The 20,536-nt window shown below is 48.8% G+C and overlaps 3 protein-coding genes across 7 annotated transcripts; 2 read left to right on the top strand and 1 right to left on the bottom strand.

Annotated features, from left to right (window-relative positions):
- The first annotated feature begins 624 nt into the window (after window positions 1-624).
- Window positions 625-4,503, top strand: MRPL24 (mitochondrial ribosomal protein L24). 2 transcript variants are annotated; one of them, XM_010999440.3, is made up of 6 exons: window positions 625-779; window positions 3,081-3,324; window positions 3,405-3,500; window positions 3,712-3,815; window positions 4,049-4,179; window positions 4,276-4,503. In XM_010999440.3, exons 2-6 carry the CDS (start codon window positions 3,142-3,144, stop codon window positions 4,410-4,412), a joined length of 651 nt encoding a protein of 216 aa, XP_010997742.1. In that variant the 5' UTR covers window positions 625-779; window positions 3,081-3,141; the 3' UTR covers window positions 4,413-4,503. The 2 variants fall into 2 exon arrangements, with proteins under 2 accessions (XP_010997742.1, XP_010997743.1); XM_010999441.2 differs by having other exon boundaries at window positions 738-915.
- Window positions 4,504-4,815: 312 nt separating this feature from the next.
- METTL25B (methyltransferase like 25B) lies at window positions 4,816-11,294 on the bottom strand. 4 transcript variants are annotated; one of them, XM_010999442.3, is made up of 8 exons: window positions 10,767-11,294; window positions 8,412-8,536; window positions 8,066-8,258; window positions 7,532-7,594; window positions 7,157-7,300; window positions 6,183-6,667; window positions 5,585-5,769; window positions 4,816-5,163 (listed from the first exon to the last, which is right to left on the bottom strand). In XM_010999442.3, the coding sequence occupies exons 1-8, from the start codon at window positions 10,875-10,877 to the stop codon at window positions 5,042-5,044; spliced, it is 1,428 nt and encodes a 475-aa protein (XP_010997744.2). In that variant the 5' UTR covers window positions 10,878-11,294; the 3' UTR covers window positions 4,816-5,041. The 4 variants fall into 4 exon arrangements, with proteins under 4 accessions (XP_010997744.2, XP_031291917.1, XP_064333936.1 ...); XM_031436057.2 differs by having other exon boundaries at window positions 8,066-8,173; XM_064477866.1 differs by lacking the exon at window positions 7,532-7,594.
- Window positions 11,295-11,442: 148 nt separating this feature from the next.
- Window positions 11,443-16,812, top strand: ISG20L2 (interferon stimulated exonuclease gene 20 like 2). Its single transcript, XM_031436058.2, has 4 exons — window positions 11,443-11,588; window positions 12,216-13,067; window positions 14,992-15,192; window positions 15,891-16,812. The coding sequence occupies exons 2-4, from the start codon at window positions 12,333-12,335 to the stop codon at window positions 16,002-16,004; spliced, it is 1,050 nt and encodes a 349-aa protein (XP_031291918.1). The 5' UTR covers window positions 11,443-11,588; window positions 12,216-12,332; the 3' UTR covers window positions 16,005-16,812.
- The last annotated feature ends 3,724 nt before the right edge of the window (window positions 16,813-20,536 follow it).

The following is a 20,536-nucleotide window of genomic DNA, read 5'->3' as shown; positions in this document are numbered from 1 at the left end:
GTTTGATCAAGAACTAGGGTATGAGAGATTGCCAGTATCAGCCACAGCCCTAGATGGCCATGGAAGTGAGGCTGCTGGGGCTGGTTGTAGAAACAGCTTTGACCCTCAAGGGCAAAGCTAGGGATACCTGCCACGGGTAACTGGTGGGGAGGTTGATAATGTGGAATCCTCCCAGTACTCCTGAGTTAAGTGGAATGGACGGATTAGATCCTCTCAGATTCTTCCAGGCTGACATTTTGTGACTAGACCTTCGACTGGCATTGGAAGGGCCCATGCTTCATCTCTTTAGAAAGCCTGTGACATTCTTTTATCTGCCTTGGCCCCCTCCAGCAGAGAAGGGCAGGCAGGAAGAATACTGGCTATAACCTTGACCAGAAAGGAAGGCCCACAGCTTTGAATAGGGAGCGGCGATCACCTAGAAAATGGAGCCACTGTCTCTCGTAACTACAATTCCCAGCGGCCTCCTCGCAGAGCATGTGCAGGAATGTGCCACGCGCGGCAGCCTATCCGGCTTTGCCTTCAACTCCCGACGTGCTTCACGGTGCTCTTACGCTTCCTTGATTTCCTACCCGACCAAATTTCCTGTCCCTCACTTGCTCTGTAGCAACGGACTACAACTCCCAGCATGCAAAGAGGCTAAATTCGTTGTTGAGCGTCCACTGTACGACTAGACTACATTTCCCAGCAAGCCGAGGGATAGGGAGAGGCGGGGCTCGGGGCTCAGGTCCCATGTGCCGAGGAAACAGGCGGAGGCAACCCGGTCTCAGCGGAAAGCGAAGGTGAGGGCTGCGCGTCCCGGCGGTGTTGGCAGCTCTGGGCTCGTCCGGGAGGCGGGAGCGGGAAGGGCCTTCCTTTTCTCCTGGCATGGCACAGTTGCCTCGTCTGAGGTCTCCCTGCATCGGAAGCTCGGAGCGGGTGGGTGCTGAAGACTGCTGGGGGCTTGACATCGCCCACGTCTAGGCTGGGGCTGGCTGGGCAAGTCTTTGGAGCCAGGGCCTGAGGCAGCAGACGCTCTACCTCACTACCTTGAACGGCGCTCCCAGAGCACACTGTGAAAGGCTCACTGCGGAAGGGACACCAGCTTCTCCAGGATTTGGAGGGAAAGAAGGACAAGATCTAGGGGGCTGGCTTCTGGGATCTCCTCCCAGACCTTCACATCTAGAATGACTGAGGTTAAGGGATGTCTTGCAGCAGTCACTCAGGAGTCTCAGGCCTTAAGATTGGCTCCGCTCCTATCAAGCTGTATGAACTAGGGCAACTCGGCAGCTCTCAGGGCCTCGGTTTCCTCGTCTCCTGTCAGCCTCCTTCATGGGGGCTGTATGAAGATCAAATGCCAGGAATAGTGAAGTTGCTAGCATTAGATCTGTCAAATGATAGTGCTCTCTAAAGCATTTTTAAATTCTGAATGGGACCACCTAGGCCCTTACATACATCCAACATTAATTAAAATAACACTAGATCTTTTCTTTTTCATGTTGAGAGGTATAAAGAAAAATGACCCAATATCTCACTGTTCAGATAAACCAGTTGATAATATATTTTTTAATGCACATCATTAGAAAATGCAAACGTTATGGAAAGGAACAAGATGGAGAGTAAGAGCCCTCCCAAACTTCCTCTTACTCAAAACAAGTATGTTAGTTGTTTCCTGTTTCCTTCTCATGAATACTTATGCCTGTGACAATATGTATATATATTTAAATTTACTCAAAAGGATAATACTATCCCCGTGATTCTGCACTTTGGTTTGTTAAGTTGTTAAAATTAGGCCACCTCTCTTGCTCCCTCCTCTTTGGAGACTGCGTGCACTCTGTCTATGGAGTGTACTTACTTTTACTTTAACCTGAGCACTCAACCCCCGCACATCGTGGCCTTCCTCTTCCCTTTTGAAACAGCCTACACTCTATACAGTATGTATCTCAAAATAAATCTACCTTTACTAAAAAAAAAAAAAGTTAAAAATAACTTGAGTGACACAAACAACCCTGTAAAGTTGTACTGATGATGAAACTGAAACTTGGAAGTCAAGTTGCCTAGGGTCACAAAATAGGTCGATAGTGGAGCAGGGACCAGAACCCTGGTCATATGACTCTCATTTCAGAGCTTTTTATGTTATTTAGTGCACTTTATTTGTACTTTGAAGTTAGGCTTCGTTCTTAGCTATAAACCAAGGTTAATGGTATTTCCTTCTTCAGTTGTCCTTAGGCTTACATGAGATGATGCAGGAAAGCACTTAGCATGGCACCTGGAAGGCAGCAGGTGCTCAATAAACTGAAGCATTTATTATTTTTTGCCCTCAGTTTTCTTACCACTCTATTGATTTAGTCCATTATCTAAAATTGGGAGGCTTAGAGTACATACTTAGGGAAATCCAGGACCCTATAATCTTAGAATCTGCCTCTGGGTCCTTTTCCTTTAAAAAATAAACTATCTTAGGGAGGAGTGGTCTTATCCTGATTAAGATTAGAAATTGGAAGTGGTGAGGGGACATTTTAATTCCAGTTTCTATCTCTGCTATCTGTTTGTTTGTTTAACCTTATAACTAACTGCCTGCCTTTTGGCCTTATGCCAATGTTTTGTCTGTGACCTGTTATCTTCCCATCCTGCTGTTCGTGGATTTATTTAATAACTATTTATTGAGGACCCACTTTGTGCCAAGCCCTAAAGGATCTGCTGTTTAAGGGTGAGCTAGATAACATGATCCCTGGCCTTGTTGAACTTTTTGGACTTTAAAGTCAGATATATGTGGGTTTGAATGCTGATTCTCCCACATAGTAGCTTTATGACCACTGGCAGGTCACTTAACCTGAGTCTATTTCCTCATCTGTAAAGTGAAAATAGTATGGGGGGGGGGAGCAGGTATAGCTCCGTGGTAGAGTGCATGCTTAGCATGCACAACGTCAATCCCAGTACCTCCGGCTAAATAAACCTAATTCCACCCTGCCCCCGACCAAAAAAAAAAAAAAAAAAGCAATATCTTGTGAGGATTCAATAAGATGAGGTCCATTGAGCCATGGAGTAAGTACTTAAAGAAATGTTCCTTCCTTTATTTCTTTGCCCCCTTGTTTGTCCTACCCCAGAGCTGACTAGGAAGATTTCTGGGACTTTTGCTGGCCAGGGGATTTCTCACAGCCTCCAGCCATGCGGCTCTCTGCCCTGCTGGCCTTGGCATCCAAGGTCACTCTGCCTCCCAACTACCGCTATGGGATGAGCCGCCCAGGCTCCTTGTCAGACAAGAGGAAGAACCCTCCAGGGACCAGGCGGCGCCGGGTGGCTGTGGAACGCATCTCTGATGAAGACTGGCATCTGTTCTGTGGGGACAGGGTGAGAATCTCAGATCGGGTAGGATGGTGAGGGGCTCCTGGGCAGGGATCTCCCTCCTTGACCCTCTTATCTCCTCACAGGTAGAGATCCTAGAAGGCAAGGACGCCGGGAAGCAAGGCAAAGTGGTTCAAGTCATCCGGCAGCGGAACTGGGTGGTCGTGGAGGGGCTGAATACAGTAAGTGAAGAGTGAGGATGGGGATGCTCCGGAAGCCTGTCCGTGTGTCTCTCTCCATTAAGAGCAGCACTGGGAGGCAGGAGACTGGCTGAGGGGATGGTGAGACAACTGAAGCTTCTGCTTTTCAACTTGGGCTGAATGCTCTGAGCTGTGGTAGGCAAGCCCCCTTTACACTCCTTGGTTTCTGATAGCACCCCCCTCTCTTGGACAGCATTATCGGTATATTGGCAAGACTGTGGATTACCGGGGAACCATGATCCCCAGCGAAGCACCCTTGCTCCACAACCAGGTCAAACTTGTGGATCCGATGGACAGGCAAGAACATGAGGCTCTGCTGTTGACCATATTTATCCAAAGGGAATGGGGGTTGGATGCTCTGGAAAATGAGAGGGGCTATCTCATGGACATGGCCCCCTGTAGGAAACCCCAGTACAGGGGTAGCAGAGAAACAAGATGGTGACCACAGTGTTTTCAATTATTGACTTTTGGGTTGGAGGGTGGCAGGGAGACCTGGCTCCCTGGCTGGGCTCACTTCTTGTATCCACTAGGAAACCCACTGAGGTGGAGTGGAGATTCACTGAGGCAGGAGAGCGGGTACGAGTCTCCAAAAGATCAGGAAGAATCATCCCTAAACCTGAATTTCCCAGAGCTGATGGCATCGTCCCTGAAACATGGATTGGTGAGGCTGTGGGAGGGGCAGGAAGATGAGGGAGGGGAGAGCGGGAGTAAGGGGTGTTAAGTACCGCCCCCAATCTTCTTTCCTCTGGCTCAATAGATGGTCCCAAAGACACATCAGTGGAAGATGCTCTAGAAAGAACCTATGTGCCCCGTCTAAAGACACTGGAGGAAGAGGTGATGGAGGCGATGGGGATTCAGGAGACTCGGAGACACAAGAAAGTCTACTGGTATTGAGTTTGGGGAAGAGTAGCTTCTCCTTGTCTTAGCCTTGAAGGTTCAAGCCACTTCTTTTTCAGACACTAATAAAGAGCCTTGAGTTCTCCCATGTGTGCAGCTGCTGTCTTCTGGTAAACTGGCACCCCTAACCCTCGTGCACCTGTTTCAGGGACTGAAGGAAGAAAGGGACATCTGTCCTGATGTTGGGACCAAACCTTAGGCAGTCTTAATGTGGCCCTGCAGATTCTGGGATGGAAATCGGAGAGCTTCCCTCCATGGAGACTTCTGAGTAACAAGATGCTGCCTGTTACCGAAGACAGAGGGGATTGGGGGTGTGAGACCTAATTTAGCACCTCAGCAGCATCTCAGTAGGGAGGGTGCATGTCTGACCTTTCTATGCTTAATAGAAACATCAGGGAAATAAGGATTTCACTTTTTTAATAAATTAAAAATAAAATTTTTACATAATAGTATATAACACACAGAGGAGAGAAAGGATAAGAAGCTGAAGGTTTGTGAGGCACCAGGATTCCAGGGAGAGTGTAGGATGCTGGTTCTCTGGCTGAGGAAATGAAGACTGCCACCCAGCGTGGCACCTGGCAGTTCCAGATGAGGTCCGAGATATGCCCGCCCTTCCTCAGGCTGCATCAGCTGTCTTCAGTCTCCAGAACAGAGAAGGCCTCACCCAGAGGCCTTTTGGTAGCCACCAGAACTAGGTTTCTGGGAGAGAGTTCGGGGCTGAAGATGGGCAGGAGCTCAGCATGGAAGCCTGCGAGAAAGGCAGGGCTACTCAGAAGGGGAGAAATGAAGCAAACCCTTGGCCACTTGCTGCCTGGCCTGTAGGCATGGCCCCTTTTCCCCATAAGGGAGGCTCGAGGGGGTCTAAGGAGACCCACTTCTCTACCATGGGTGCCCAAGGCACTGACTTGGGAGGAGACAGTCCTCAGCACGTGGTAGGTTCTCAATGCCTGGGATGCTGGCTTAACATGCACCTCAGGGATGTACTGCCACAGGCTAATTCAGTGGGAATCTACATTAACAAGTCCCTCACCCCAACCCCACCTGACCCTGAAGCAGGTGGTCTGAGAATCACCACAGTGATGAACCCAGTCCCGGCAGGTGCAGGGGCTGCGACCTAAAGGATAGCCCTAGAACTCCAGCCCTTCTGGCCCTGCTTTGGCCACCCTCACCCTGCTCCTGAAGGTAGAGCAGCCGGTCCAGTAGAATCAGTGTCTCCACCAGTGGGGCCAGCAGCAGGGCCAGGCTGAAGAAGGCCACCACACGGTTCTCCTGGGCCTGGTGGGCCCGAAGGGCAGCCAGATTCAGCGGCAGCTGGGGATCCAGCCCCACCCGCTGTAGCCCCCGCTGCACGTATCTGTGGGGTCAGCCACAGACAGCACTCAGTTTGGATTTAGGAACCTCCCATTCAAACTGCCCATTTCTAACTTGATTCCAATTTTGCTTGATTTGCTACCCTAAGGTGCATTTTGACATGTTTCTCTGGCTGAGCTGTCCACCGAGCAGCAGATCAATCCAAAAATTTATTTTCAGCCAAAGCTGTCCAATTATTTAGCCATATCTTTAGCATTTAAAGATCTTAATAAAAGACTGACAATCCCTTTTAAAGAAAATTTGAAGCTGCCTTAGAATCATCCCGTCTGCCTGCCCTGCCCTGCCCCACCCCAGCACATTTAGATTTTCTTTAGGACAAGTGAGGGTGAGAGGGGAATCATACCTCTAGGAGGTGATGCCCGTCTCCCACCCACCCCCCAAACTTCCCAGCCTCACTCTTCAATCTTGAGCTCGTGGACCCTGGGGATCCCCTGCACGCCTGGCCGACGGAGCTCAGGCCGGGCGTGCCGAATGACCGTCTCCAGTGCTGCCCGGTAGCAGTGGGTTCGGAGGCCGGGGCCTGCTTTCTGTAGCCGCTCAGCATATTCCTCCAGGGCGTGACAGGCCCCCTCCCGTAGTCTGTAGGGCAGTTCATAGCCGGGCAGCCCAGCTACCCATTGACTCAGTGGGTAGCCACCAGCGTCACTCAGCTTCATGTAGCAGCAGCCCACTGAGGCCAGGGCCGCCACCTCGGGGCAGCAGCAGAAGTGCCTCAGCAAGGCAACACTCAGATCCCCACAGGCGTGGAGGCCTGTCAGCAGCAAGCGGGCCCCGCTCTGAGGTGAGTTCTCCAGTGGAAGCAGAAGCTCCTCACACAGGGCCATGGGGTCTACCCACCTAACCACGTGGTGTGGGGAGTGGCGAGGGCCAGTTTGGACCACCTGTGGAGGCCGGACAAAACAAAGGCAGGTGGGAAGTCTGTTTGCTGTCCCCAAGTCACCTCAGGCCACAGGAAGGGATCTGTCCACTTGAGTTCCTTCTCGAGGAGGAAGGTGGGAGAGAAGCTGGGGCACAGGAGACAGTGGGACCTTCACTCAGGAGATAGGATAGATTCTGGTCTACCATTACTAACTGCAAATCTTTTCATCTGAGTCCCAGTTTCCTCATTTGTAATGAGTCTAATACCTGACTGGCCACTTCACAGGTGGTTGTGAGGACATATGGGTGTGGAAAGCACTTTTTAACTAGAAAGTAACTTTAAAATATGAGGTGGCTTTAGCAAAGGAGGGACCTAGTGAAAGGGGTAGCAGAACTAGGGACCATACCATCTCAAGCTGAGAAACTTAAAAGAGGGATCTCAGCCTTGGTGCCCAGTTCCAGACAAGCAGACCCTGCTCTCACGGCCCTGGCTGCTGGAAGGGCTGCCCTACCTGTGGGTTCCTCTTCTCCTCTTTCTCCAGAGCCTGCAGGAGCTCCTGGTCCAGGCGCTGGGCTCTCTCCACCAGTCTCTGATCCCCTTCAATGCTCTTCACCATCAGTCCCAGCCCCAGGGACATGAAGCGGGAGAGATGGCCCTGGAGTCATGAGAGGGAGGGTGAAGACAAGCCTGCTCAGTGTCCTTTCCACTGTCACCCTCCCTCTCTGTGGCTTAGACACCTGGCTCCCAGGTGTCTTAAATTCTGCCCAGCTTACTTCTACCACTCCTTAACACCTGCTTCCTTTGGCCTGTGGCCTGATAATCTGCCTTCCAGCTGTTCTAGCCCCACTATAGTAACAAAAACCCAGAATGTCAGGGATGGGCTCACCTGGCCTGAGCCTACATCCACAACCTGGGTGCAGCCTGTGAGGTCACTCAGCTTCTTCACCAACTGAAAGGGGAGGGAGCAAAGGTCTCCTGGGCATTGGTTGTTGGCTCCCCGGGCAAACACCCATAATGAGGGTGAGGAGCTGAAGATGGCAGAGGAAGATGGGTAGAGGTTGACATAGAAGAGACAAGAGACAGGGAAACCAAAGTGGGGTGTGCTGACCCCAGGCTCAGGCTACTCTCCTTGCTCCTCTCAGGCCAGTGATTCAATCTCCCCCACAGAACAAGAGATCCACTGTGAAGCCATGAGCAGATTGTGAAGGTATCAGAACAAGAACAAGACAGAGATTCAAATATAGCCACCAACCTACCCGGCAAAAGGATGAAGATATGATTATTGTATACCTGACGAGGAAGGGACCTTCTAGGGCATCTGGTTCTGCAGGTGATATAAGGTAACCACATCTTTGTAACCCACAGGCCTAAGGAGTCCCCAAGCTCCCAGACACCACCTATACCCCAGCCATCTCCTCACCTCTCCCAGCCTCCGAATCTCATGCTGCTTCTTGGGCCTGACATGTTTCCGGAATGGAGCTGTCAGTCGGGAACTCTGGCTGGGGTTCTCCAGGAACTCTGAGGGGGTCTGAAACCCAGGCGTCCGGGTAAAGGCCAGGGCATAGGCTGTGGACTTCAGGGCCAGCAGGGTGAGTGGCCACACCGACCTGTACCTGAGATAGCCCGGCCCAGGCCCCCAGTGAATAGTCCCATTGCATCCTGAGTGTGCCAGTTGACAACCCAGGAAGCCCTTGTGAGACTGAGCCATGGCTCCCCACAGGGCTCAGGGCTGGAGAGTGCTAGCACTGGGCCCCTCTTGCCCATACCTGACCACTTCCCCTTCCCCAGGCATCCCCAGCAGCAGTGTGGCCAGCTGTGGCGGGTTCAGTCCATCCAGTGCTTCCTGCCATGAGCAAGGGAGTGTGCCCCACAGGTTGTCTGTGAAAAATTCCTGTAGGAGAAGGGGAGAAGCAGTCAACAGGCTACTACCCTTTCCAGTCTTCCCTGGCCCATTCTCAACACAGGGCCACTGGCTGCAACTAGCAGGCAGCTCTACTCACTGGAGTCACTTCTTTTAGCAGTTTAGCATTTACATGTCTGTTTTCTCCACTCAACTGAACCTAAGGGCAGCGATAATGTCTTCACAGCTGCATCCTCAACACCCCAGTGACCGATACTCAGTATTAGTATGTTACCACCTAATAATCTACCATTACATGTGCCAGACACTTTCTATAACAGACATTATTATATATGCCAGGATGTATTTTTATTACTTCATTTGTTCAACACAAATTCTGGAGCTTCGGTTAGGCACCAAGCTCTATTCTAGACTCAGGGGATACAATGAACCAGACAGACAAGATTTTTGCTCAGAGTTTACATTTAAAAAATTATTTCAGGTAACATCAAATGCCACATAGACAATAAAACACTAATGACACAGTAACATAATGGAAAATTTGAGAGAGTACTACTTTAGATGGAGTAATGAGGGACGACTTATCTGAGGAATTGACACTTGAGCTCAGACTTGAATGATGAACAGAAAACAGGGCATGTAAAAAAAATTTCAGGCAGTGGTTGCCAGAGGCGGGGGTGAGGTGGGTAAAATGGGTGAAGGGAGTCAAAGGTACAAACTTCCAGTTATGAAATAAATGTCATGGGGATGTAATGTAAAGCATGGTGACTACAGTGAATAATACTGTACTGTATTTTTGAAAGTTGCTGAGAGTAGATCTTGAAAGTTCTCATCAGAAGGGGAAAATGTAACTATGCATGGTGATAGATATTAACTAGAGTTACCGTGATAATTTCACAATATATACAAATATCAATCACTGTTACACACCTGAAACTAAAATAATAATTCTATCTTAAGAAAAAAAAATCAGGTAATAGCAAACACAAAATAGTTTAACATGCCAGGCACTGTCTGAAACACTTTACATGTATTAATGCATTTAATCCTCAAAACAATTGTATGAGACGTACCATTTTTATTCCTCATTTTACAGATAAGGAAACTGAAGCACAGTAATTAAGTAATTTGTCCAAGTCAAAAAGCTAGTAAGTAGCACAGCTGGGATTTGAAACCAGTTTGACTCTAGAGTTCTTGCTCTTAACCACCCTACTCAACTGACTCTCTGTGGAGGAAAAGTATTCCAGGTAGATCAGTATGTGCAAAGGCCTGAATGAGGCCAGTGTAGTATAGTCCATGTGGGAGAGAATGAAATGCGATGGGGTTAAAAGGGAGCAGGGGACAGATCATGTAGGACTTTATAGGTAACAGTAAAGAGGATTTCATCAAAGTTCCTAGGAAGCAAGGAAGTGTCATGATCAGATTTATATTTTAAAAAGATCAATCTGGTTGTTTTTTGAGAACTGGTTATGGAAGGGAGGAAGCAAACACAGAGATCTGTTAGGAAGCAGTCCAGGAGAGAGATGTTGTTGGCCTGGCCTAGGGTGGCAGCAATGGAGATGAAGACAAATGGGTGAGATTGATATCTATTCTGGAGGTTGAACCAACAGGGCTTGTTGAAGCACTGGATTGTAGATCAGTAAAGAAAAGAGCTGCATCAAGGATGGCTTCTGCGTTTGCGAGCTGAACAATTCAGTGGATGCTGGTGCCATTTATACATCATCTCATTTATTTTTCACAACTGTCCTTCAGAAAGGGATCCATTTTACAGTTGAGAAACCAGGGAGAGGAGGAGTTTTTGTTTGTTTTTGTTTTTTAAGTACCTAAGGTTAACAGCAGGGAAGGCAGTATTCTAATCCAGGTGTGTCTGATTCCAAAACTAGAACTGTCCATTACACTGCAAAACCAGGAATTTATTCAAAGCTTGAATGAATGAACATGTGTGTTCTTGGAACACCTCACATGTTCCTGGGAGAGTTCACCGTAGCCGCAGCAACATGCCTCAAATGCCCATGCGTTTTTATTACTTTGGATCTGAAAAGGTTAGAAAAACAACCCAGATGCTAGAAATACTAATATTTAGGTCATCTGGGAAAAAAAGGGGAGGTTGACTCAGCTTCAACCCTTTCTTGGACAAAAGACTGAAGGAACTCATAGAAGAAATCAGATCAGAAGCTAACTGTCCAGATTCTCTCCCTGTCGTGAGCACTTAGCCAACAACACAACCAGGAGCACCCCACCCACATCCCTGTGGCCTCACGATGATGTAGGCGTCCAGGATGGAACGGTAGAGCGTCAACACTCGGGTCAGGTTCACAGCTAGCTGTCTCCTCTCCTCGTGAGAGAGGCCCCGGGCGGAAACCCCTGGCATTTCCGGGGTCCAATCGGTGGCGCCGGGAACGAGAATGCAGTGAGAAGGCAACCAGGGTCAGGAGCACGCGGGTCGAAGACCTGGGCTGAGCTCAGGTCTGCAGGCGGAACGGGAAGAAAGCGCTCGGAATTCGGTCCCCGACGCTGCCTTTCCGGGATTCCAGGCTGGGGTTGAATACGTCAGGTGCCCTCCTGACGTCACAGGTCGCGACGACCCACAGCGCGAAGGTGTCAGCGTCGGAAACAAGTGGGGCGGCGGCGAGGCAGCGCAGTGACGCCACAGATGAGTGCTAGGGCGCCCAGCTCACGGAGAAGGGCGGGCCAATTCCAGGTCCCGCCCCAGGCCCCGCCTCTTCCCGTATACTTTCCTCCTCTTCCGGAAGTGAGAGCCGGGGTCTCCGGCGCACTGCAGTTCCCGTTTGTCGCGGCCTCCCCACACCTTCGAGTTGTACCTCCAAGGGGCTAGAGGGGCCGGGGAGCGCATCCCGCCACCGCCCCCACCCACGCCGCCCCCACCGCCGCCGCCGCTGCAGCTCCTCACACACTCAGAATCCCTGGCCTCGCTCCCGGAGGCTGGGGTGCTGCGGGTACGCGCGCGCCGACCCCTGGCGCGTTCCAATCCACGGGCCTGCCGGCCCGGGCCTCGACGACGCGCGCTAATTTCCGTATCCGGCTCCGGACGCTTCCGGCCTTAGCTGGACCCATCTAGGAGGTAGGTGTGTGAGCATGTGGGGCTGGCTCCTGGCCCGGACCGCCAAGGTGTGCTCACCAGGATAGGTTGTCCCCAGCCTCGGTCTCCTCCATGCTGATATGTGTTGTCAAAGGTTCTTTCTTGGGAGAAGGCCTTGAGTGAGATGCATGTGGTTTTCCCCCACCTGGAACGAGGGAAAGGGGTGCCTGGATTTATATCTCTGTTCGTGGGGCCCGCATTGGGAATGCCTGGGTAACCCAGAGGTCATCAATGCCATACCCGTCATTGCCTTCGAGCATACTTAGACGTTCTTTCCCTGGGCAGATAATAGAGCTCACCTGTTCTGGCGTTCCAGATTCAGAGTTCCAGCTGTTTGGCCCTTCAGATCCCCCGTTTACAAATGAGACTGAGATCTAGAGAGGGGGAATGGCTTCCCTTACGCCATACCTTCGCTAGAATGTGAATTGTGGACCTTCGCTAGAACCCGGGCTTCCTGTTTCAGACAGTGCTCCTTGCATCATTTCATACATTACATTAACTGAGAGGTTGCTCTGAAGTCTTTCCTCTCTAAAGTTCTACAGAAAGGGGTCATATCTTATTGGTTCCCAAGCCTATGGGCTCCGTTATCAGGATCACTTTCTTCCCCAGGTTATACCACAAACCTCCAGATGTTGGTCTGTGGGATTCAGCAGAGGATGAATTTTATCTCCTCCTCTCATTGGTAAACTACTCTTCCCAACTGTTCGCCCACCATCCATTGTCATCATGTCTACCTTACTCCTCAATCTGGATTTTGGCGAACCTCCTCCAAAAAAGGCATTAGAAGGGAATGCCAAGCACCAAAAATTTGTCAAGAAGCGGCGGCTCTTGGAACGGAAAGGTTTTCTGAATAAGAAGAAGCAGCCCCCTAGCAAGGTGCCTAAGTTGCACTCAGAACTTCCAAAGAAAGGGGAAACTCCTAAGGTAGATGGCGCTTGGAAGGTCCCTCCCCTTCCAAAAAAGAAAAAGACAGCTGCCTCCAGCAGTGGGTCGGAGCAGTCCCTGGACAAGAAAGCTGCAGTGCCTTGGCTGACCCCTGCCCCTTCACAGAAGGCTGGTTCTGTTGTGGCTAAAGTAGATTTGCTGGGGGAGTTCCAGAGTGCCCTACCAAAGATTAAGAGCCACCCAACTCGCCCCCAGAAGAAAGGCTCCCAGAAGAACCCTCCTCAGAAGAATGTCCCCCAGAACTCCACCAACACTCATTCAGAGAATAAATATTCTGGAGCATCCCAGAAGATGCCGAGGAACATGGTGGCAATGGACTGTGAGATGGTGGGCACGGGGCCCAAGGGGCATGTCAGCTCCTTGGCTCGATGTAGCATTGTCAACTACAGCGGAGATGTGCTTTATGATGAGTACATCCTTCCCCCCTGCCACATCGTGGACTACCGGACCAGATGGAGTGGTATCCGGAAGCAGCACATGGTGAATGCTACACCCTTCAAGATTGCTCGGAGCCAGGTGAGAGGCATGGAGCACGATGGTAGCAGCAAGGTAGACGGAGAGAGGTCCAAATAATTTTTCAGAGAAGGATATCAGTCTGGGAAGGCGCCAAAGGAGGGGAGGGATGGATGGAGAGAGTAGAATATCAGAAGGCGGCTTTCTCTTGGGATAAGGAGTGGTGAAAGTGTGGAAAGGTACAATTAGCTGGTATAACAAATTTCATTAGTTAAGATCTATATTAGGTCCCAAGTAGAACCCTCATCTGGAGAACTGGGAATCTGCATAGAGAAATAACAGCCAGTTTTGATGGACAGAGCAGCAGGCATGAGGGCCAGGGGCAAGGGGCTCAATTTGAGAATGCCTTGTAGAGTTGGAGCCTAGGGTTGAGAACAGAGGTGGAGAGGACCTCCCAAGCAAGAAGCAGTCTGTGGCAATGTGGAAAGTTGGTGGTAGGAGAGGACAGAATGTTGACAGAAGGAGCTGGGGCATTTATATAACTGGAACAAGTAGCCTGCAGTGAAGGGGATAAAAGATACAGGACTGGTATGTCAGGGTTCTCACCTCACTCACTGAGCAAACTTAGTCACTTTAAGCCCCATGCTGAATACTGGGGACACAGAATAGGAAAGGAGCATGAGCTGGTAGAGGTGAAGGGGAGTGGAGCCTGCCGGTCTTGGGAGGCCTCCAGAGGGCGCCCTTGGTTCACTTCTTTGTAATTTCAGCTCCTCTGTCTTTGCCTTCTTTAGACACACTGTTCCAATTACTCCTTAAATGCCAGAACAGTCCATTGGAGGAGTTTTGTTAGAGGTGGAACAGCTGGATTTTAGAAAGAACTTGAAAAAAAGAACTGAAGAACATTCTGGCACGAAGGGCACAGCTGAGCAGTCTTGGGAGATGCAGAATGTGGGGTGGGTCTGAGACATTAAATCCCCTCAGCTTTAATGAGGGCTATGTGTTGAAGTTAATGTGAAGTAAAGATGTTGGTGGTCACTAAACTGCAGGTAAAGTTAGCAACTCAGTACCCAGTTGATTGGACTATATCTTGTTTTCATCTTAAAAACCAGCACCCAAGTTGGGGTATGAGACTAAGGTACATCCAGATGAGCCTGTTCCCTTCCAGGGGGTCCCATTGGGAGGCCAGTCATTGATTCCAGGCCTGTTGCTCTTGTTCACAACCTGTTTGGAACCCCATTTTGGTAATGTCCTTTGGGTTCATGGCATATTCTTCAGTTGTCCTCACTGGTAGTATGTTCTTACACTTTAAGATTCTGAAATGGTGAGAAATTATTTGGTTCCAAGACTAGTGTGAGTAAGGTTCCCTCTGGTTATGAGCAGGAGGAGCTATAAAGCAGTGGAACTGACTTTGATAAAGCAACATAATCAAAGATCACTTGATTACTTCCCTCTTCAGTCTTTGTAAGTTATTCATAATCTTTTATGGCTTATAGGCCCTTTGAGAATCTGATGAAAGGCATGGATTTCTCCCCCTCCCCCCACCCCCACCCCCAATATACACATATCTATGTGCATATAATTTTGGGTTTCCATTATCTCCCTGGAACCTGTCTTTGACAACATTTGTCCCAGCCTCTGTCTAAGGCAAACAATGATCGTGGTTAAAGAACTTTAAGTATCAAGCCAGGACTGAACTAGGTAGTTAAATGAGTATCACACTGGAGTAGAATTTAATGAGACGATAAGGAGCCATGTGTGATAGAAGTCGAAACAGGGTTATACCATGGAAAATACCTACTTTCACTTCTGGGAGAGGAGGTGGATTTCAGGTGAAAAAAAAATTGTGGGAGAGGATATTTCAAGGATAAGGCAGGTGGGCAACTGGTGAAAAGAACCTAGAAGGACTTGCGGCCGTGTTGGGTTTTTAGGATGCAGGGTCTACATCTTTGAGTCCTCCTCACCATCACCTCTTCCATGCCTGTTTCAGATCTTGAAGATTCTCACAGGGAAGATAGTGGTGGGGCATGCCATCCACAACGACTTCAAAGCCCTTCAGTACTTTCACCCCAAGTCCCTCACCCGGGACACCTCTCATATCCCCCTCCTCAACCGTAAGGCTGACTGCCCAGAGAATGCCACCATGTCTCTGAAGCGTCTCACCAAGAAGCTGCTGAACCGGGACATCCAGGTAGCATCTCCCCAGATGCTTCCAGCCTCCTAGCTTCGACACTAGAGGCTCTCTTGCTGCCTGTCTAGGGCTCTGACGCTGGAGTTCCGCTGGTTTTAGAGAGATCTGGGCGGGATGCTCTGATGGGAAGAGCTTTGGGCAAAGGGGTCCATCTGCACATAAGGATAACATTTCTTGTTCTCCACCTCTCAAAGTGTTCCAAACGGTACTTGGAAAAGGAAGAAAACCTTAAAATGAGAGTTAAATCCTGACTTAAGAGAAGTAGAAAGCAAGTAGTTGTGGTCTAAAAGACCACATCCTGGATGCAAGGACCTCTTATATATTTCACATGTTTGGCACTCAAAGAGGTGGTGGCCTTCTGGGCAGGAGGGTGTAGACACATATCATATATAGATCAGTTAAGGAACTGGGGAATATGGAAGACTCAGAAGGCCTGTCTATGATATATGTTCTGTCTCTACAGGAGAATGTAGAACAAACAGTATGGCATATATATGTTGCCCTAGAAAGGATTGAGGTAGGCAGTAGCATAGAAGTTGAACCCCTAAAATTAGATAAGGTGTAGGGCACCACCAGAGTTCTGCCTTTTCAGCCCACTAACTACAGAAGCAGCAGCATCATTGGGGTTGGAGGGAGCCGGTTGGGAAGGGAAGAAAACAACTTGTAACTTTATGCTCTTTTCTTCCTCCCTTGTTCAGGTTGGGAAAAGTGGACACTCCTCTGTGGAAGATGCTCAGGCCACCATGGAACTGTACAAGTTGGTTGAAGTTGAGTGGGAACAGCACCTGGCCCAGAATCCCCCAAAAGACTAGTGGCAGTGGGGATGCTGGTGATGTGGGAGGCAGAGGCAGCACCGCACCCAGGAGAACAGGGCAGTGGACCAATGGACAGCTCTTCCAGCTCCACACCTTTGGAAGCTGGAGTTGTTGGGGAGAGTGAGGCTCCACCCCAGACTTAATATCCATTGAAATTTCACCTCAGGTGTTGTGTTCTGTGTCTGGTTAAGTGTCCTATGGAAGAAGGAAGCTTCCATATAAGAACCCAGCCCTAGGCTGTTTACCTCTTAAATGGTGCTAACCACAGGTCCCAGGGTGCTTTGCTCCTGGGAAAAAAGCCTTTTGACTTTCAAGGGGCAGGGCATACTGGGCAATGTAGTTTTCCAAACTGCCTTATCACTAGGGTGGCCATATGTCTCATTTTATGCCTTTTGTTCTCAAGTAATTAATAGCATCCTCTTTCACTCTCAGAAGTATCCTATTGGGTAATAACTTACATGATCACATTACATCTCACAGACTCTGCTTTTGGCTCAGAGTCTACATCTAGTCTGTCAGAATATCACCTGTTCTTTCCACCTTGACTTCTAGAGAAGCCATCCCTGGTGAGATTTAGTTCTCCTTAGGCAATAGGGTAAGAGAGTGTGACTTGGAAATCAACTTTTCTGATTTAGGAAAGCAGTCTCTTTCCTAAAGTGATAGAGGATTTATTTAATTTAGATCCCACTTGGTAGTTAAAAAAGAATTTAAAGTGTTTTTATGGTAATTTTTAGTCTTTTGCTTTGCTAAATGAAGCCTCTAAAAACTCAAATTATTCCCTTGATAAATTTTTATAAAGGAAAAACAGTTGTGTGATATTTTCTTTTTAACTTCACATTAAATAACTTTAATCACAAGATCCTGCAGAGCTATAATTCTGGTAGGGGGTCCAGGGTCTCTGTGGATGACACTCACTGGGCCCTGGTTTGCTGGAAGTCATCAAGAAGTGCTGACCAAGCCTCTGTGTGTAGCCCATGTTCTCTGATGCCTTGTCCTCGTCGCTGCCACAAATCAGCGAGCACACCTGAAGTGACACTCCAAGCCATGCAAACACCCTCACAGAGCCTGTGTGACCAGGAGAGTGACTCAGAGAGTGGGCATGCAGGAGGGATGGAGCAGGGGAGGAAGGGTGCTTGGTGACGCCAGCCTGGTCCCTCCTGTCAGGCCTTCCTTGGTGGTGCACACCCTCATGTTGGGAAGGTGAGTCATAGGTCTGACCTTGTGTCTGGGATCACTGTCTGCACTCTATCTTGAGCAAATGCAGACTCCATCTGTACACCAAGACTTGTGCCCTCTTGAGTGGCTGGTTTGGCTCCAGGGGCCAGAATCAGAATCATGGCTGCCTGTCGAAGGGAATTTCCTGCAGCCAAATCAGACCCCAGACATAGTCTTGCTCCCAATGTCCTGCATTGCACGGTCTACTTGCACAGGCAGCTGTTGAGTTCTGAGCAAGTTGGGTCCTGTTGAATCCAACATATGTAATGTCAATGACACTTCACAAAGAGGTGCCAGGCGTCCTCACACACCTCTAAGTGGGAATAATCTGGGAAGACCACACCAAAAACTGGGAATACAAGTCTTAATTGAAATAAAAGCAAGACTTAATTACATTGTGATAGTAAACTAGAAGATAATTGGAAAATTCTCAGTTGAGTTCAGCTTTTACAGTACCTGGCTTTGTGTGTGTCTTGGTGAAGCGGCAGTTGGCTTTTATGCTCTACCCTGCCCCCGACTCTCATTTCCTGAAAGGGCACCTGGTCTCAGTCCAACTTCAGGAAGAGCTGAGTCTCACTTCTGCTCAACAGGAAGAACCTGGGGACCAGAGGACTTTGCAGTCTTTTTCTCACTGCTTTCTTTCATTACACTTCCTAGTCAGAGCCCAGCTCACCCTGCAGAGTGCCTGGGGGTCCCCTGTACTTGAACCCTCTCTGTCTCCAGGGTCCTGGCTTCATTCACTTGATGATGAGCAAGCCCCATTGCAGATTGCTGCCTGAATCCCAATCAGCAAGCCCTGTTTTGTCTTAAATCTAAGGTCTTTCAGAGTAGAGCATTTGCACAGAAAAACACATTCTCTTCCAGCAATAATCTTTTCCTAGCATAATGCTGTTTTCTAATGCTGAGACCCCCTGCTGTAGGTAAGAATGAGAAAGATCAAAGTGTGAGAAGTGTATCCTGCCAAACATTCTTGATCTTCTAAAATTTCATGTAACAAAGTGGTTCTTAAAAAGGGAAGGGGGAGTGTATTTTGAAACTTCAGGTAAGCTGCTATTACCTCTACCCTTAAGAACCACTGATCCAGCCAAGGCTCCAAGAAGGAATCATTTGATTCCTAGTGTAACAGATGATTACAGCTGACAATAGGGAAGATGAACAGAGCTGTAATTACGAACTTACCCCAAGGCACATTAGCCCAAGTCCAAGTTTAGAGACAGACAGAAATTCCCATGTATGCAGTACGCCAGGTGCATCTACAAATATCCTACATCTACTGTCTGTACTGTTCACAAAGCACTTTCATTTACCCTGTACTTCAGGGCAAGTCCACCAAACAGCTGACAGCATAACAGCATTTTACTGTTGCATTGACGCTACGTTTTAAGTTTGGTTTTGCAACTTAACTAAAGTTGTGATGGGAAGTCCGTTTGCTTCTTGGAGCCTCAGTGGTTCTAGCATTAAAGTCTCAGGATTCTTTTCTAACCTTGATGTTTACCGAGTGGTTGCTGGCATTAATTGTAATAATGGCAACCGTTTGTTGGGTGCTTCTAATAAGTCCTTTAGGAACATTGTCCCAGTCTCTTTAAGGTAGGTGGTGTTCTAATTTAACAGTTGAGGAAGCTGAGGTTGACAAAAAGCAAGAAATCTTTCTCAGGCCAAGTAGCTGGAGGTTGGCAGTGCTGGCACTCAGACCTGCCAAGTCTGTCTAAAGCCTCTGTTTTTAACCACTGCCCTGCTTGCCTGTTAACACATCCAGGCAGCATCTGATGAGGCTTGGAATCCTTCCACACAAATATTAAGCACCTACTATGTGCCGGGCATTGTGCTGGGCACTAGAGAAATGGCATTGTCTTTGCCCTGGAGTTGCTTACAGCAGCCTGAAGAGAAACCAGTAAACTAATTTCAGTGGCTGTGGGAAGTACTGGCTAGAGTCATTGAAGGATTTAAAGCAGGGAAGTGGTGTGATCAGATTTGTGTTTTAGGAAGACGAGGCTGGCAGCCAAATGGAATCTGGATTGGAAAAAAGCCAGGAAATGAGTTCTTTGAATAATTTGAATGAGCGATGATGGAGGTCTGACCCAGTGAAGTGGGAAGATACATATGAACATCACTGAAGAGGTAGAATCAATAAGACTTAGAGATCAAGGCAGAGGATTAAAGGTCGCCTTGATGTTTCTGAATTACAGTTAGTAGACAGCAGTGGTGCCATTCAGCAAGACAGCATATGGTGGGCAGAAGGGTGGGTTTTTGAGGAGGATGACTTGGGTATCAATTGGGTTGACTGTGAGCTGCCTGAAGATACCCAACTGGAGATGTCCAGCCAGCAGCTGGGCATACCAGACGAGCTTAGCAGAGTAAAAGCCCTGGGGCTGGAAACTAAGGCTTAGAGACGAGAGTGCAGCAGTGGGATGGCAGCCTTGGACTGGGATGAAGCTTTTGTATATAAAGAAGAACAGAAGGTTAAAGTAAGAATCTCAGGAAATACCCATCCTTACAAGCTGCAGGAGGAAGAGAGGCCTAAGAGAGGGCTATCAGGCAGGTAAGAGGACAACCGAGGAGATGGTATGAAACAATATGGAGCGCCAGTAGGCAAAGAAAGGGTCTTTTTTTTTTTTTTTTGTAGCAATTCACAGCCCTTCATCTGAACAATGTGGTGGGAGCGGGGAGGGCAGCAGAAGCTCAGCTGAGGTGGGCTGGAGAATAAGTTGGAGGTGATCAAGGAGAGAAGTGAATGTGGACTGTTCTTTCCTGGCTTTGAAGAGAAGCAGATGAGGGTCGCTATAGGAGTGAGAGGTCAGAAGATGCTGATGGACAAAGCCAGTAGAGCATTACGTGGCTGACGAGGGGTTGGGTGAATGATATAGTGGATCCCGAAAGAGTAGGGGACAGGGATGTCGAGCTTAGCTTTGGCCAAAAGTAGAGACCATTTGTCTTCTGGGTCAGGAAGGAAAGAGGAAAGCCTAGGGCAGATGGAGATGGTTTGGGGTGGCAGTGGAATAATATGACAGCACCTGGTGATCTTGAGTGCTCATTAAACTGGAGGCAGAGTGATCTGCTGAATATAAGGGGGAAGCCAGGAGACAGAAACTTGGGAAGAATAAAGACAGTTTGAGCAGCCACTGAGAAGATGGTAGAGCGAGCTGACCGAGAACACAAGGAAGGGCCTCTGAACAACAGCAGAGTTCCTGTTTGAGGTCAGAATCTGAACTTGCAGGAACATCGCAAGCTAGTTATCACGTTTTTCCCTAGCATCATTCGGCAACCCAGATAGAGAAGCAGAGAGTTTAAATGCTTGGGGCTGCATAGGCTGCAAT

Source organism: Camelus dromedarius, chromosome 23 (assembly GCF_036321535.1).
Source record: "Camelus dromedarius isolate mCamDro1 chromosome 23, mCamDro1.pat, whole genome shotgun sequence".
NCBI classification, from domain to species: Eukaryota; Metazoa; Chordata; class Mammalia; order Artiodactyla; family Camelidae; genus Camelus; species Camelus dromedarius.
Note: the sequence above shows the minus strand (reverse complement) of the source record. Positions and strands in the feature narration are given on the sequence as shown.

What these genes read in the sequence shown, in the direction of transcription:
- MRPL24 (XM_010999440.3), top strand. Translation starts at nt 3,142, where the DNA reads ATGCGGCTCTCTGCCCTGCTGGCCTTGGCATCCAAGGTCACTCTGCCT. An exon ending in CTTGTGGATCCGATGGACAG is followed by an intron (nt 3,816 to 4,048) that starts GCAAGAACATGA and finishes TGTATCCACTAG; the next exon opens with GAAACCCACTGAGGTGGAGT. An exon ending in CGTCCCTGAAACATGGATTG is followed by an intron (nt 4,180 to 4,275) that starts GTGAGGCTGTGG and finishes CTGGCTCAATAG; the next exon opens with ATGGTCCCAAAGACACATCA.
- METTL25B (XM_010999442.3), bottom strand. Translation starts at nt 10,877, where the DNA reads ATGCCAGGGGTTTCCGCCCGGGGCCTCTCTCACGAGGAGAGGAGACAG. An exon ending in AGATTCGGAGGCTGGGAGAG is followed by an intron (nt 7,595 to 8,065) that starts GTGAGGAGATGG and finishes CTCCCCTTTCAG; the next exon opens with TTGGTGAAGAAGCTGAGTGA. An exon ending in CACGAGCTCAAGATTGAAGA is followed by an intron (nt 5,770 to 6,182) that starts GTGAGGCTGGGA and finishes CTGACCCCACAG; the next exon opens with ATACGTGCAGCGGGGGCTAC.
- ISG20L2 (XM_031436058.2), top strand. Translation starts at nt 12,333, where the DNA reads ATGTCTACCTTACTCCTCAATCTGGATTTTGGCGAACCTCCTCCAAAA. An exon ending in TCAAGATTGCTCGGAGCCAG is followed by an intron (nt 13,068 to 14,991) that starts GTGAGAGGCATG and finishes TGCCTGTTTCAG; the next exon opens with ATCTTGAAGATTCTCACAGG. An exon ending in TGCTGAACCGGGACATCCAG is followed by an intron (nt 15,193 to 15,890) that starts GTAGCATCTCCC and finishes TCCCTTGTTCAG; the next exon opens with GTTGGGAAAAGTGGACACTC.